General features: G+C 39.6%; 1 protein-coding gene across 2 annotated transcripts in view; it reads left to right on the top strand.

Moving 5' to 3' along the window:
• The window catches only part of PFKL (phosphofructokinase, liver type), a 69,487-nt gene extending 60,487 nt beyond the window's left edge, over positions 1-9,000 (top strand). For both annotated transcript variants that reach the window (XM_018562011.1, XM_018562012.1), the window contains 4 exons: positions 4,804-4,915; positions 6,660-6,759; positions 7,815-7,920; positions 8,685-9,000. In XM_018562011.1, the coding sequence (XP_018417513.1) occupies positions 4,804-4,915; positions 6,660-6,759; positions 7,815-7,920; positions 8,685-8,832 (466 nt within the window). In that variant the 3' untranslated portion in view covers positions 8,833-9,000. The remainder of the gene's footprint in view (positions 1-4,803; positions 4,916-6,659; positions 6,760-7,814; positions 7,921-8,684) is intronic.
• Positions 9,001-17,448: the final 8,448 nt, after the last annotated feature.

Here is a 17,448-nt window from a genome sequence, read left to right as displayed (position 1 = left end):
GGAACAACAGCAACTCAGCCATGAAGTGTTAGGCCATGTAAAATGACAGAGCGGGGTCAGTGCACGCTGAAGCGCACAGTGCGCGGAAGTCGCCAACTGTCTGCAGAGTCAATAGCTACAGACCTCTAAACTTCATGTGGCCTTCAGATTGGCACAACAACAGTGCGTAGAGAGCTTCATTGAATGGGTTTCCATGGTCCAGCAGCTGCATCCAAGCCTTACATCAGCAAGTGCAGTGCAAAGCGTGGGATGCAGTGGTGTAAAGCACGCCGCCACTGGACCCTAGAGAAGTGGAGACGTGTTCTCTGGAGTGAGGAATCGCACTTCTCTGTCTGTCAATCCGATGGACGTGTCTGGGTTTGGGGGTTGCCAGGAGAACGGTACTTGCCTGTTTACATTGTGCCAAGTGTAAAGTTTGGTGGAGGGGGGGGATTATGGTGTGGGGTTGTTTTTCAATGGTTGGGCTTGGCCCCTTAGTTCCAGTGAAGGGAACTCTAAAGGCATCAACATACCAAGACATTTCGGACAATTTCATGCTCCCAACTTTTTGGGAACAGTTTGGGGATGGCCCCTCCTGTTCCAACCTGACTGCGCACCAGTGCACAAAGCAAGGTCCATAAAGACATTGGTGAGCGAGTTTGGGGTAGAGGAACAGAGTCCTGACCTCAACAGTCATGCTACATGTATGTAATACATATAGTGCGGTCATGCTGACTGGTGAAATTTTTGACTGACTGGTAAGACACCGTCAAATTTTTCAAGCCCACAGCAGCGTGTCATAGACTCGCCTCTCCTCGCTCCTGCGGGACCGATCGCCGCCTCCTACTCCAGCGCCGGCACGTAACATCGAGTCTTTTTATTTATCACACGCCAGTCTGATTGACTTATGTCTCCATGTATACACTCCACAACACATAGGTATGTGAATTTGGGGCATTTCTATTGTTTGCCTCTGTTGTGTTTTAAGCATTTGCATTGCTGGTTTATAAATGTGCCATGGTCTGTTTTGCGATAGGGTTGCTTGCTATGGGTGCATTCACATTCATAAATAATCATGCCTTCATCGGATGTTGTGAGCTAATGGATGAGCAAGGCCATGGGTTTGCTTAACTAAAGGAGTGGACACTCTGCATTTATTAAAATTAATATACAAGAAAATGTTCACTTAGTTTAGTGAATAAAGTGGAATTGTGTTCACTTTCAATACCCAATCGCGTGAAAGGTTTATTAAAAAAAACAGGTTTTACTTCTTTAATAAATTTACCTAAGTGTTTGACCCTATGAATGTGCTTTGACTGTTCAATTGATCTGACCCCATCAGTATATTTTTAGTTCCACAGCAAAAAATGACAGTACCCTCATACATATTTTAATTATATTATTTATTTTGAGATTCTAAAAGTACTAAAAGCATTTGTACTTGTATGCAATAACTTGCATACCATTCCACTGATAATCAGGTGTGACAGCTACCCATTATGCTCCAACGGTATCGTGGTCAGTGCTACCAACCTAACCCTTCCTTATCGTAGCCACTATTGATACCGTGTCCTGAGGGGTTCCACTTGTTACCAAGGGAACTACACTCCCCATCAGACCTCCAGCAGTGATACCTTTTATTCTCTGTATTGTTTTTGAAAAAATGTCACCTGTCCCTTTAAGAGAAAGTATCAGTAATTGGTATCGGCAAGTACATGAGGGCCAGTACTTGGTCTTAAAAAAAGTGGCATCGGGACATCCCTAAATGTGTATGCAGTGGACCAAGGTACAACTAGGTATTACAATTCTCCTGGCCATCCTCTCACAGTTTGCACAGTGGAGGATCCGCCAGTACTAAACAGGATGGGGTTGTCAATATATCAATTATACATTGTATCTCTGTGCCTGAAATGTATCATAAACATCTGGCTATCTAGCTGTCAAAACGAATAGCAGAGAGGTGACTGACTCTGTTACCTCTGCTATTTTCAGCTGTCAAATACGGGATTGCTATTTAGTGCTTTTCTCCTTTAATGAAAGAAAGAAGCTTTTACAAAAGCTTAATTATTTCATTAATGAATGCCTCAATACAGAGGCATCCATTAATGACGGGTAACCGCTGAGAATCAGCGGTTACCGGCAGGGTAGGGGCTGATGTGAATGTGCAACTATGTAAAGTACTGCGTAAATTGTCGGCGCTATATAAATACCTGTAATAAATAAATTACAGATGTAAATTACGGTGTACGTGGCCAGTCATATAGGCACTTCGTGGCGGGACGTACAGTGTAATGCCTTTCACCTCAACCAAAACATTGTTCTCCTGTCTGTGTCCATCTCTAGTTCACCAAAAGGAAATTTCCCTCCATTGTCGATGTGGACCAGGCTGTGAGAAGTCCCACCCCTCTGTGTTTATGATCATTTTCTCAGTACTGCCAGTGTCTAAGTCATCGGCGTAACAGTATAACGTCTGTTCCCTCAATGGACTCCTAGGAAAAGATTTTATGGGAGTACAAATATCCTTTTTTCTTTTTTTTTTTTTTGTGCCATTACTTTTTTGTATGATAGTCTTCCCTTAGTTTGTTTGGGGAAGTCTATGGTTTGGTGGATTCCATTTAGAAAATGCATTCCATCTGTGGCCTGCCTCATATAAGGTTACACATTTAAGTAGAATCTAAGAGTATCAGACATCACCATTGGAGTAATGTAGTGGTTGCGTCACACTAAACACCTTTTTTCACATTTGTTTTGATAAATAGTGTTTTGTTAGTACATCCATTAAAGGGTATTGCATTCCTAGCAAACAATTTCCATGTTTATCTCGGGGACATCGTTTTATTTAGTGAGCAAAGTTGGCAAGTGTTAGCATTTATTGGGCAGACCGAGAGTAGGGATGATGGTTAAGTGGTTGCTTGAGAATTTGTTTGCATTCCTAGCAAATGTGCCATATGTTTTTTCTTCTCACAATCATCACAATAGTACAGTCTGTTTATCTTAACAGTCTGACAATGATACATTTGATGTATTGTATAAATGTTTTCAATTATTTGCAGCTGCAGGGGGAGATACTGTGTGTGTGTGTTTTAGATCATGTTACATTTTAGTTTGCTTTCTACTTACTAGATACGCAGCTTAAAGTGTACTTCCACTTTTTCCACTTCCACGTTTTCAGTCAAATCTGAGAAAACCCCACTATGTTTATGTCTTCCCATTCACACAGCATACCGAAAATTATTTAAAAAAAATATATTTCTTATCTTTTAGCTGTTTCATTTCTGAAGGACTTTGTGCAGATTACAAGCCACTATGAGCAGTTTGAGAGTGAAACTAGAGTGTCAGACTGAGGGTCAGACTGAAATTCATCTCATTTACACACAACGCCTCGAAGGCTTTAACCCTTTGTTAGGACAGATAGTTTTTGAATCTAGTTTACAGCTGATAAATGGAATCCGCCAGCATGGTACAGACTGGGTTAATTAGAGAAAGCATAACTTTGCACAACCCTCTCCTTAACATTACATAGGTTGAAGGCTAGGTAGGATTTTTAAGCAAGTATAAAGCACATTAAACATTGCCGCTTACATTTTTTTTTTTTATTTCTTTTAATTATGTTTTGTGAATGGGAACATGTATCAAACATAAAATAGGTGGCTGCAAAAGTGGAACTACACTTTCAATTTTAATTTGAAAAAGCAGATCATAATGTATATAGGACTAGTATTTGTGTAAGATTTGGCTGGACACCTTTTTGCAGCTTGTTTGTTGGACCTTTTGCTTGTACAGGGCTTTAGTTTTCAACTTTTATAACAGTCTTCATGGTGCTGGAAACAAAAAAGGGAAGAGGAAAATAAACTCTGAAAACAACGTCTTTAATAATAGTATATTACATTTACCGTTATCACAGGTGTTATTACTTATAAGTTAATGTAATAAGTTGTACAAAAACATAAAAAAGGGATAAGAATGCACAATCCTTCAAATCCCTCTCTGTGTGTTTTCCACTTATTCTAATAAACATTTTCTAAGATAAATTGCTCAGTCTATTTTTATGAGACTTGTAACAGGAAGTATTTCACCTTCATCTGTTGATACTTTCATTTTCTTTTCTGCTCAAAGTATTAATAGATTATAACATTGGGCAGTTCTTATGCTGATGCATTGTAGTGCAGGTAACTATTTTTATTATGTTTCTAGCAAGTTCAGTTCCACTCTTTTGCATATACTATTATTGTTTTCCAATATAATCTGTATATTATCCATTTACCATAGTGAACAGTTTGTACTGTGGTGGGTCAGATATTTCATTTACAATGAGAGCTAAGTCCCTGTTCACACCTAGGCTTTTTGTAGCGGAACGGGCTAAGCACTTTGAAGCTCAAACAGGATTTGTTTTCAAAGGCCCCTGTTCACGTCCTGTCGCTTGTAGCAAAATGCCGGTTGCTGGCTAAAGTTCATGATCTACTTTTCTGCAGGTTTCTGCACTTTGGGCACAATAGACTTCAATGGGAACGCCTGTAAATGCACAACACAGGCATTTTCTAGTGTTTTTTAAAAAAAAGCATTTTGTTGCGTGTTTACATGCAAGAACCCGCTTTCCTCTTGCATAAAACACTGGTGAACAAGATGGAGGACAGCACAAGCTGAAAACGTGGGGGGAAAAAAGCTTTGAAAGCGCTTAAAAATGCTTGCCTTGTTTTGAAATCTTGATGTTTTAGGTGTGACGGGAGACTGAATGCTAAAAATAGGGCTTTATTATCCACATCCTCAAGCTAACATGTAAATGAAACTGTGGATTGAAAAAGTAAAGCCTTGTTTCTTCTTTAGGAATGAAAAATGCCATGACTACTACACCACAGAATTTCTGTATAATCTCTACTCAGCTGAAGGAAAGGGGATTTTTGACTGTCGAACCAATGTGCTTGGACACCTACAGCAAGTATGTTTTCGGTTTCATAAAACAAAAAATGCTAGAAAACGCATATGTTTCGACATAATTTGTATACTTTTTATATATGGTCACCATTTTTTTTTATTTTTTTTTTAATGCATGGATACCGTTTAATTGGATTGAATAGAAAAGTGCACGTCACAGTGAAAATAATCACATACACTAATCCTTGTAAAGTGTTTACAATTTTGCCTCCGATTTGGGATAACATTGACTTTTTATATTTGTTGCGTGTTCCTATTCACATAGCACAACTTTTAAAAAATATTTAAAAATTGCTGCACTTTTCTGAAAATTCCAAAAATTAAGTTTTTCCTGCTCTGTAATGTTACGGAGGACGCTGGGAGGTCTGTTTATCATAGTTAACCCTGTCTGTACTGTGCTGGCAGATCTCATCAGTTTTAAAGTGAATTTGGACATTGTCTAGCTTAACAAAGGGTTATGTCACAGAAAGAACGTGTGCAAGGAAAACACTACAAGCATATTAACACGATATTGCTAGACATACTGCAAGCAAAGCTCTGCAAACCGCCACTTCCCTTTGCTGTGCGCGGCAGTGTGTAATGGGCTTCACAGGCTTAATTGTGTTAGTTGCCAGGCTGGCACCACCCCTTATCTTTGTGACTGTCTTAACCCCCCCCCTTACCCCGGTTGTTATACTTCAGACTACACACACACCGCACATATAACACATAATACACAGCACACATATAACACATAAGGTCTAATTCTCACTGGGCATGCACGCCCATTAACAGCCAATCCCAGGAGGCACAGGAGCTGCCAGTGATTGCGCGCAGAAGTCTGTTCTTCCCTATGGGAGGACGCGGCTGTACGGTATCATACATACACCCAAACTGCACATATCTGCAGGTATGAGTGTCCGCACTTGGACGCAGACAGGATTGACCCGCACAGATGACACCGTACAGCCGCGTCCTCCCATAGGTGGAGTACAGGCTGCTACGTGCAATCACGCAGCACCTGTCCCTCCCGGGATTGGGTGTTTACAGGCATGCACACCGCACGGTCTTGTAGGCTCAGTGTGAATGAGGCCTAATACAAACACTGCACACATACAATACACATAGTTCACTATAAGCAGCCAGGGAAGGAAGAGGTTAGGAGGCTGAGACATGCTCCTGGCCGGCGAGGCCGTGCAGTTGGTACCCCCCCTGCATATTCCAGATAAGGCCTTGCTTATGCTTTGTTGTATAGGGTCACGATTACTTCACTAAAACATGCAATTCTGCAGTATAAATGATACACACAAACATAAAAACAGACAAAGTAATCCGTTGTGTTTACATGGGCATCTAAGTAAGTAGTATTTGTGTCCTCTCAAATACTGTAGGAAAGGCGGTTGTGTGTGTCTGTGTGTGTGTGTGTGTGTGTGTGTGTGTGTGTGTGTGTGTGTGTGGTTTATTTTATTTTATTTTATATTTGACCTTTTGCAGCAATAAACTGCAAATTTTGCTGCGTGAAACCTAATACCAGTAAAATTTACCCTGGTAATTACAAATGGCCCTTTTTAAACAAATTTTTATTCTTTTAAGGTTTAGTTGGATGAATAGATTGGAAATAAATCAAACCTGTATCCTTTTTTTTATTGCATGCATGCATGCATGCTTTGATCAGTGGGTTATAATAATTTTGTTAACTAAAAATATTTGTATATGATATGGGTAAGAAGGTAGTTCCACTAATGTAATGTTCACCTTTTATTACATAGGGTGGTTCGCCTACCCCTTTTGATCGCAATTATGGAACAAAACTTGGAGTCAAGGCTGTACTATGGATTTCTGAAAAACTAAGAGATTCTTATCGCAGAGGTAAGGTCACTCATGGATCAAAGTGAACACTCTGGATATTATCTTGCCAGAACAAACAACCATGTTTTTTTTTTTTATTATCTTGCTGAACAAACAACCATGGATTTTTTTTTAATATAATTTTTTTTTTTTCAAATGTTTTTTCCTAATTTTTATGTATAAGGATACATATCCATTGCCATAGTTCCACATTTCATCTATATCACCATTGTAATGTTTATGGAATTCCGTTGATAATCCATGAAGCCCAGTGCATGGTCTATTATCAGTTTGTGCCGCATAAGGGAAGATCATGTCTAGTCCTGCCCCAGTGGCCGCACAGACTGCAAGGGTAACCGCTTCAGTGGGAAAACCGAAAGCATTCAAGGTTCTTTATGAATAAATGCAACTTTGTGGTAAAACCATTTTTGTAATTAGCTCAGCACACTTAGTAACTTTGCCATATAAATGCTTTTTTTCTGAACACAAACTATGATTTTGCTATGGGTTGCCGCCTACCTTAATGTTTATTTCCACTTTTGCAGTTAAATGCAGAATTCACTTTAAGGTAGGCAACCCATATATGTTTATGTTCCCATTCACACAGTATACCTAAAAGAAATATATATTTTTTTTAATTGTCTCACCTTTCTTGGGTTTTTGTGGAGCAGAATTATACATAGGGCTCTACAGGCAGCTTGATTGGTGTAGAACAAGGGCAGACAAACTTGGTCCTTGTGTATGACAGAAGTAGTAAACGTTGGTGTAGAACTCCCAGAATTCTGTGCTTCTGAGATGCCTCACTTCTGCCCTCCTATCCCATAGTTCGTCCCAACCGCTCACTCAGTGATTGATTGACAGGTTGGTAAGTGATTGATTGCTCCTTTCCAGCACGCTTTCTTCTCTCATGCATTGCTAAAAGGAAGCACGAATCCCCCCTTTATTTGATCTGCTCAGCTTCACTCCTGTTTGCAACATAGGTCCTTGATGGCTGAGAGGTGTAAGTCACTCTCACTGGTGTCATCCTCTTCTTTCACATTGTCATTCTCTTTGAATTACCTTTTATTTTTTTCCAGGTCGTATATTTGCTAATTCCCCGGATACTGCTTGTGTAATTGGTCTCAACAAGAAAGTTGTCGCCTTCACATCTGTATGTGACTTAAAAAAAGTTACCGATTTTGAGTAAGTATATACTGACGTAAAATATCTCCAAGTTAATGATCAGGTGACAGTAGTTGTAAACGCCTGCACACCACATGTAATTGTATGTGATATTACATGCGGTTAGGAAATCGGTGTCCAGAGAGAGTGATTCCTAACCAAATGTAATCATATCCCATACCATTACATGCGGTGTGCTGGCGTTTACATGCAGCAGCTGTCACTTAATCATTAACTTGAATGGGTGGCAGCTGCCGCTTGTAAATGCCAGATTCCTGCTGAAAGAAAAAAGTGCCTCATGCAGGAATCCCTAATCACGCCAAAACCTATAGATTTGAATAGGGCCTTATTTTGTGTATTATTGTCTGTAGTACCATACAGGATATCGTTAAATTTTATTTTAAAGTATGAAATTTGGCAAGCGGCCCCCATGGCTGAAAAAAAATTGTTGCATGGCACCTGAGTGAATTGAGTTAAAAACCGCTGACCTTAACTATTAACAATACTGAACCCTATTTGTGCATCAGTCAGCTGTAGATCCTCAAATCATCTCTGAATTTGTTCTGACACTGTCCTTCCTTCTGGAGGGTGTGTGTTGTAAAGTAGCCAGCGCTCCAAGATTACTCCCATGGTGGACTACAACCTCAAGTTTAGTTTACTAATTTGTATTGAGATTGTAAGACTTTAAAAATCACCCTCTTTATCACAGGAGTGAGCTTGGAGTGGTGGGTAAAGAACCAACATGTATATGTAAAAGCTCAGTTTATTTATTTTTTATCTTCTAGACACAGAATGCCAAAGGAACAGTGGTGGCTGAAATTGCGCTTGATGCTGAAGATGCTAGCGAACTACCAAATCAGCCTAACAGAATATGTTGCAGGAAAGATTGAACATGTTACACGCAGGACTCTAAGCATAGAAAAGGGCTTTTAATACACCATTAATAGGGATTTCTGTTCATCTTCAGCAACATCGATATTTTAAGAATTCAACACGAAATAAAACGTGTATCTCTGTAACATTGGAAACCATAATTTGACAAATTGTGAAGAAAGTGTGCGAGGTTGCCGTGTTCTAGGTACTTTATCCATATACACAACAAATTGTTTCCTTTACAGCTAAAGGCCAGAGATAACTTTTATAGTTTGCTAATTGAAATGCTTCTATAAAAAAAAGTTTCTTCAGATCTCTGTAATCTTGCACAAATATTTCTATGAAAAGGATTACCTGTTTGACCAATAACAAACTAATTACACATTTTGAAAAAAAAAAGTATGATTTACAGATAAAGTACAGTTACAGATAATGTTTTTTCAATTTAGGAAGGTTTGTTTTGGGGTTCTTTTTTTTTTTACACAAAAATAAAAGGAGCCGCTATAAATGGAGGTGTATTACTGTAGTGTAAGCAATCATCACAGCCATGTTAGGCAGTTTATGAACCTCTCATTAAATCACCATATTAATTTGTCCTATTTTTTTTAACACATCGTATATACAATAACGCATATCAGTCTATAATATTTTCATTTAACCACTTGAGCACATTTTACAATAAAAGAAAACTGTATTTTTGTCTGTATAAAGAAGCAGCTATAGAGTTGCCCGATTACTTGCAGCTGGGTAGTGTGTACCCCCCCTGCTGTCGCTATCCTGGGCTTTAATGTCCCCCGTGTGGTCCCAGGACCTGCATGGCGGGTCTCTGCATCTGGATCGGAGGGAGATCAGCACACTTCCATTGGCTGATATCCCTCCGATCACTGAAACGAGTATTTAATCACTCCCGATTTCAGCCATTTCTCCAGCTGCTGTGGTCGGAGAGGAAGCTGATGAAGCACTGTCTGTTTCATCAGCTCCTTTAGGGGCCATAGGTGGACCTGTCACTGTATCTGTGCTATCACATATGGGCCTTGTTAGCTCCCTATGTAATTAAGTTAAGTTTAAAAAAAAAAAAAGTTAAAATCACACATAAAAAAAAAATCCCCCACGTACATGCACATACAAACACAAATTCACCTACGTGTGAAAATGACGATTGCACCACATGGTACAAATCACAGCGAATGTCGGCGTGACAGCACTAGGGCCATCACTGACTGTAAACACTAAATTGATGAGCGGTAAAAGCTTTTAAAGTGTTGTCTATGGGAAATTTTGGGCATGGTGGTAGTTTTTTTGCGATTTCATGGGCGCGCACAATTTTAAGGTATGTGTGTACCCGACTTGACCTCATTTTTTAAATATTTTACAAAAAAATTGGGTATTATATTCTGTTTCTGTACACCAAAATGCATTTCAGTGTATTTCATCCTAAAATATTAAATTGATAAACATTTGCACAAATGTTGTGCATGTTTTTTATTCTACAGGGCCTCTGCTTTCAGAAAATATATAATTGGGGCTTTTAAGCTGTTTTCGAGCCAAAAATTCCAATCTTATTGGTGTGCAAAAATTAAGAAATGCTCTGGACAAGAAGTGGTTAAATGTGATGTACCCCTAAAATGAAAGCAGAAGAGTAATCTCACAAATACCTGTGCTGAAGCTATGTGAGAGCCATGCTAATTAGACTCCCCAAAGCAACATTTTGCACCAGTCTCCCTCTATTCCTGTCTCCTAGAAATGTAAATCGGCCTGCTCAAGCATCATAAGCATGCAGACACAGTGTGCAGTGGGTTTTAGTGAGTTCCTCCGACAGATTGTGCTATTAACAGGCCAATGACAGTTTAGCCATCACTGGTGCACCAATTCTGATTTTACACAGTGGAAGCAGCTTCTTAGGTTAGCGAGTGTGTGACCCCAATATCCCTATCCGCTTATCCGCAAACAAGAGAAAGCTGAACATGGCTTCTTTCTCAAAAACAAGTGCATGTGAGTAACAAAAGAAAAAACTTGCCAAAACTGCTCCACAACCAGGCACAATCCACTTTTAAAACATCTTTCCAAAAGTAGATTGTTCATAAATAGGAACTACAGTATTTCTTTGCAAGCAGTGAAATAATGCTTATGGGTTTGTTTGTTTTTGGTAGTTGGAACATGTATGTATTTTTGTGTCTGCTTAATGCTGTAATATTTCAGTTTAATAATGGACCAAGGTCAGTTTGAGGTGTATTTTTGGAAAGTATGACTCTATATAAATAGCGTCAATGTTGCTGATAAAATATCACAATTTTTGGGGATGCATTCATTTAAACGTTAGTTGGTAGAGATTTGGAAATTTTTAAATTGTATTTTCTAAAGCAAAATTGTATGAGCCAAAAGTGGTAACATTTCTTTTTCATGGTGCTCCTTAAATCCAGTATTATGCTTTTTGGTAATCCTTGACTTTTACATGACAGTAAGACTTTAAAAATCACCCTCCTTCTGCATATCTTTCCTCATCTTTCCATTAGATTCATAGTCCCAGTGTAATGCAAAGAGGTTTCCAGTTATGAAGACAGTGCTCTGTCCGGACTGCATAGTGATTTTGTTTGAGTGTTGACAATACAAATTGCATACTCAGCAGTACCTTGGGTCAGTGAAGAGGGGGCAGGGGTTTGCAGACTGTAACACTGGGTTCCTTGCATTAATTCAACAAAGTCAAGGAACCCCAACAGCACACGTTTGCATGGAGATGCCATTAGATATGTGGTTGTAAATGTTCAGGAATATATACAACAAATATCTGATTTACTGCCACAAACCATGCTTTTATAACATTTCTGACAATCTCATTGTGCACTACAACATCAAATTGACTTTTGGCCTTAATGTGCAATCCATTGTACTAGTTCCCTCTGTCCATGCCAGAGGAAAACCTAATGAAACATATGGCACAGTTAAGACCTATTTATAAATCTTGATTTTCAAAAGGAGATCTATCTATGACATCACCTTGACACTCAATATCAGCTTTTAGGTTTGGGCTACACAAAAATCAATGTGCTGCTAATTAAATGACTGCCAACAAGGTGTGAAACACTCCTAAACCAAATAGATTTAAATTTCTGTGTAGCCCTAGGCTTACAAAGACTGTAGTAGTAATGGAAGACTTTTTATTGTTGTATGACAAAATGATGCTCAAAATCCAGCCAAGCCATGTCTTTCTCTGTCATACATATTACCATTCTCAATGAATAATTACCTTATAGTATATTTACATGGTTTGATGATTGAAGCATAGATTCGTTGTTGAAAATACGGTGTTTTAAGTTGCTTTAGTGTTCTGAAATTAAATTATCAGTGTGATGTAAAAAATTATATTGTATGTGAATCTCAAATGAATAAAATGTTTATGAAAATATAATTTTGCACATACATGTATAACATTATCTTGTTCCTTACCAAACCTTTTGTTGCCCAACCTGACTGCCTTAAACAGTCCGGCAAACTATCAGGCCTCCAGGTCAACCACAATAAATCTTCCATAAACCTAAAAACCACCTTGCAGCTTAAAACACCTATCACTTTTCTTGGTTGGGCCCAGAGAGCAGCAGTCAAAATGACCTAGTTTTTTTTGAACAATACTTTTATTATTTTTTAATTAACAAAATTGTAGAGTAGACAACATACAAAGAAAGAAAAACAATGAAAGAGGATAAGAGGAGTGGAAAGTGATTAGGGAGAAACTAAAAAAATATAAGACAGCACCATCAAAGAGCGATAATAAGGGATATCAGTCCTCAATAGTAAGGTCATGAGCCTCAAGCAAAATGGACCAAATCTGATCAAATTTGGAGGGGTGACCTCAACCTAAATAAGTAAGTCTGTAGAAATCTGCATTGCTGTATAGTCCAGTCCTCTGTCAAACAGGGGAGATCATCTTTCCATCTTTCAAAAAGGCAGGATGCTTTGGAGGCAGAGGCAACAGACAAATAGGTAAATGGAAGAGAGAATCTTCCCCAGGCGTTCCTGCATCAAGAACCTCTCCGTACCATTCGGAGCCAGTTGAAAAGGTTCCTGAAATTGAGAACAAGCTGCATGCCACAATTGTAAATCTCTAAAAAAATATTTGGTAAAGAGAACTTGGAACTATAGGAACCTAAGTCCAAAAGTGTCCCATTGGGCGTAATGTGTCTAAGAGTTTTAATACCATATGCGACCCAGAGTCGAGGGTTTGGGAGGGAGTGGAGGTGAAGTCAAAATTACCTATTTACCAAAGCTACTCTTACTTCTTCCATGTTACACCAGTTGCCATCATCTCTACCCCTCCCCGTCCTCCATATCCACCAATGGCAGGTCCTACAATTCAATTAGAAACAAAAGAGATAAACACTCCCTAGGCAAACCCTATTCCAAACCAAAATTAATGGCAGATTAGTTGTTCTGCATTTGCAGAAATATAACCGTACTGCTCAACTAGCTATACTCACTAAATTTCACACTTCCATTGAAATGACCCTATGGGTATCCCTCAAATCAATCAATTGTGAGCCCCTAAACATCACCAATCTACCATGGTTTCCCCCGAAAGACAGCTTAAAAGAGAACTATGGCGTAAGTGGTTTTCCCCATAGTTCTCTTAAGGGTCACTGGAGGACATAAACTAGTGTCCTCCCGTGACCCAAAGCTCAGTATATTGCGAGCTACAGCTCGCGGTATACTGATACCGCCACAGCCGGGACGGATCCCAACATTACTGTCGAGATCCAGATCCACCCAGCTGCGTGAGTGACGGCTGACTCTGCCTATCTTGAGGCAGAGCCAGCTGTACCCGCCCCTCCCCCGTCCGTTCCTCCAGTCAGCGCTGGAGGATCGGAGGGGGGAATCCCTGCAGGGAGATTATCGAGAAGTGAACAAGCGACGGTACGTGTTCGCTCACGGTATGTGTATGTGTTCGCTCACAGTTTCATTGTCACACGTCGGCTCGAACTATGAGGCTGAGTGATTTTCACTCACCTCATAGTTCTCCTTTAGCCTTACAATACATATGATAAAAAAGGGCTGAAAATGTGTGCCCACAAGGTCCTTTATTTTTTTTCCTCATAAATGGTATATCTTTACAGAACCCCATAACACTCCAAGATCCCCTGGGGCATTTCAACACTGGATCAGCTCAGGTATTGCCTGCCTTCACTGCCTCCTCAAGTCAGATGGCATGAAACCTTTCCACAACCTACGAGAGTCATGCAAACTGCCAGGAACAGAACTTTTCAGATATCTATAGGTAAAACACTTTGTTGCCTCCATGGTCCAAGCCCTTACTGCGGGTATGTCCCTTACCCCTTTTGAAAATAAATGTAATTATGACTGCGCTTACCACGTTTGAGCTCCTTCCTATACAATTTACTTCTCCACAGACTCTTGTTACCAAATTAGAACAGAAATGAGCAACTGACCTAAACATGACACTTGAACCCGAGATATGGGCCCAGATCTATAGCACCATTACATTTTATTCTCTGAATGCTCCTGTTTTTTAAACTAATTATAAATTATTGGGTATTATACAATTTGTATTTGGTCACCAACCACCTTACTCATATTGCCCCTGGCTGCTTGCAGGATTATGTTTGAGGATGCTCAGAATTTGGAACTTATATGCACATTTGTGGGACTTGTTCAATAGCACAAGATCTGTGGACAATAGTTTACGGCTTGATGCACACAATTCTGTGCATCTCTAATACTATGAACCTGTGTAGGGTTGTGCAATCCCTTGTCCAATCAGAGAATGCCTAGTATTCATTGATTAACATACTAGGCGTTTGCTGAATGGCCACTGTGCCGAGTGAGCAACCCTCTATTTTTACAACGGAGAGGAAGTCACTCAGCACAGAGTCAGTTCAGGACCCAGAAGTTTGCTTGTTTGTTAAGCGCTGTAGTAGCGCTGGTTACTATAGTGCTTTACAGGATCCCCGTGGCCCTACCAGATATAAAATACTGTATACTTACATTGGGCCAAGCTGTAAGTATACATAAATATTTATATCTGGAGTTTACCTATAGAAATGGAAAATGACTTTAAAAATGTTGTGCTTAGCTTAATGGAATAAAAACCAGTGGAACATATTGTAACACACCTGACTCCACACTAAAGCTCTTTTCTTTGCAAGATCTAGACCCTCTCAGCAAAGGTCCTCAATGCCCTCCCTCTTTGTGAAAAGGCATGAGGTATTTAAAAAGTCTACAGATGTACTTGGAGGTGTAAAATACATACTTGCTCAGCTTTTTAGTTTAAACTCTGTCCTGTAAACTATAGGTGGCAATTCTTTCATAGCAGAGGTCAGCTGTATGATTCACTCCCCTGCTGCTGCAGCTCATTGCAGGCCAACGCTGTTATTGGTGTGTCCAACGTTAGCGACACATTGCCTTAATGTTCATCACTTTGAATAGCTGTCCTAAAGAGGTAATTTGATAACAAGAGTGTGTTTTATTTCACTACACCAACCCCCAGTGGTAGAAGATTGCATATAGAAATAAAAATGCATGTGCTAAACCCTAGGAGTGTACAGCAAAAGCTACAATTAAACATTCTGCTAAATTGAAATACATTTTTAAATAAGATTTAATTTGTAAATGTAGAATCTGGGTTAATGAAGCGCAGCACAGCAAACTATCTCGTACAGGACATATGTGTTTTGAAATCCTCCCAAATCAATTTGTTCATATTTATTTATTTAGTGCTTTATACGTTGCTTCTGATGGCATCTCTATTGGTCATGTGGTTGTGGTGGCGGAGCAGGCAGAGCGCAATGGCCGCCCTGCTGCACAATATTTGCAGTGTGCCATCCCCCTTTCCAGCCAGAGCGTCCCAAATTGCTAAGAGCCGGGTGGGGAGATGTGGTAGGACAATACACATGTTGTATGTCAGTAAGCCAGCCAAGACCCTGGCCAGAGCCTGATAATGCAGAGGCCACCAACCCCCATAAGCATGCACCCCCAGTGCAAACCCCCCTCCGGAATGTGCACTGCCAGCACCCCCAAGCCACACAGCCCGCCTCAGGCAGCAAAAATGCTGGGGACACCCCTGGCGCCGACAATTTACTCAGTGCTTTTAATACTTCACATTCACATCAGTCCAATCAATTAACCTTCCATGCTCATATGTTAACAATTGCCAGATTTGTTCCTAACATTGTGAATCCAGGAGATATTAATTTGCCGGTGGTTTTTTTTTTTTCAACACTTGAAATGATACTAACAGAAAGGTATTTGATTGTTTTTCCAGGTTATGGTAACAATTTAAAATAACATTCCAACCTATTATCCCCTTATTTCAGTGTGTTTGTTTTCCTTCCAAATTGCAGTAAGCTGTGGTAGTGCCCACACTGATGGCCAGAGATCAGTTTCTCACGGCTGAAGACAAGCAGCTAAACGAACTAACTAGTTTTGTGGATAGAAAAACATTCACTGCTGGATGAAGTGTGCTGTATGACTACATGGTATAAAATTAACAACTGCTCACTTTCTAGCATACCTATTTATGGTGTTCTGCAGTGCCAAGAAACTCAAATATACAGTTGTGTGAAAAAGTTTTGGCCCCCTTCCTGATTTTTCATTGTTTTGTACGTTTGTCACACTTTAATGTTTCAGCTTATCAAACAAATTTAAATATTAGTCAAAGATGACACAAGTAAAGACAACATGCAGTTTTTAAAGGCACGTTTTTATCATTAAGGGAAAACAAAATTAAAACCCACATGGCCGTGTGTAAAAAAGTGTTTGCCCCTTAAACATAATAACTGGTTGGGCCACCCTTAGCAGCAAGAACTGCAATCGAGCGTTTGCGATAACTTGCTATGATTCTGTTACAGCGCTGTGCAGGAATTTTGGTCCACTCATCTTTGCAGAATTGTTGTAATTCAGCCACATTGAAAGGTTTTCGAGCATGAACCGCCTTTTTAGGTCATGCCACAGCATCTCAATAGGATTCAGGTCTGGACTTTGACTAGGTCACTCCAAAGTCTTCATTTTGTTTTTCTTCAGCCATTCAGAGGTGGACTTGCTGGTGTGTTTTGGATCATTGTCTTGCTGCAGAACCCAAGTTCGCTTCAGCTTCAGGTCACCAACAGATGGCCACACATTATCCTTCAGGATTTGTTGGTAGATAGCAGAATTGTTATTTGTCATAATGATGATCATTTTCACCAAGGAGAGTTAATAATAAAGCAAATAACACACATATTATAACTTTTGAATTGAGCCTGTTGCCAGTATTGTTTTTTTTATGCTATGTGCAAGCAGTGCATCCAGTATGTACAGTATGTATGCCAGACGGTCCAAAAAAAATGGATATGTATTTTTGGCAATGCAGCACACCACAACGCATACCAGTGTATTACCTTGTGCTGTGGTCTACTGCAACACATGCGTTGGAGCTGCATTGCCTTAGTAAATTGGGTACCACAAACCATTAACACATGTAGCATTGATGTGCATTGCACTAAGGGCAATTGTTTCGCCCCTTAAAAGGGAATAATAATTTCAGTTATTTCAGTGTGCACGCAATAAAAAAATGCATACATCTAAATAGATCTAAATATACTTTTGTTAAACCTAAAAAAAATATCATTTGAACTTACGACCTGGTGTGAAAAGGGCTCCTAAAGTGAAAGAGGGGGACTCTGATGTGAA

The sequence above is a fragment of the Nanorana parkeri genome, unplaced genomic scaffold (assembly GCF_000935625.1).
Source record: "Nanorana parkeri isolate BGI_ZX_2015 unplaced genomic scaffold, ASM93562v1 scaffold555, whole genome shotgun sequence".
In the NCBI taxonomy this organism is placed as follows: Eukaryota; Metazoa; Chordata; class Amphibia; order Anura; family Dicroglossidae; genus Nanorana; species Nanorana parkeri.
The sequence above is the reverse complement of the archived record's forward strand: the minus strand, read 5'-3'. Positions and strand labels throughout refer to the sequence as shown.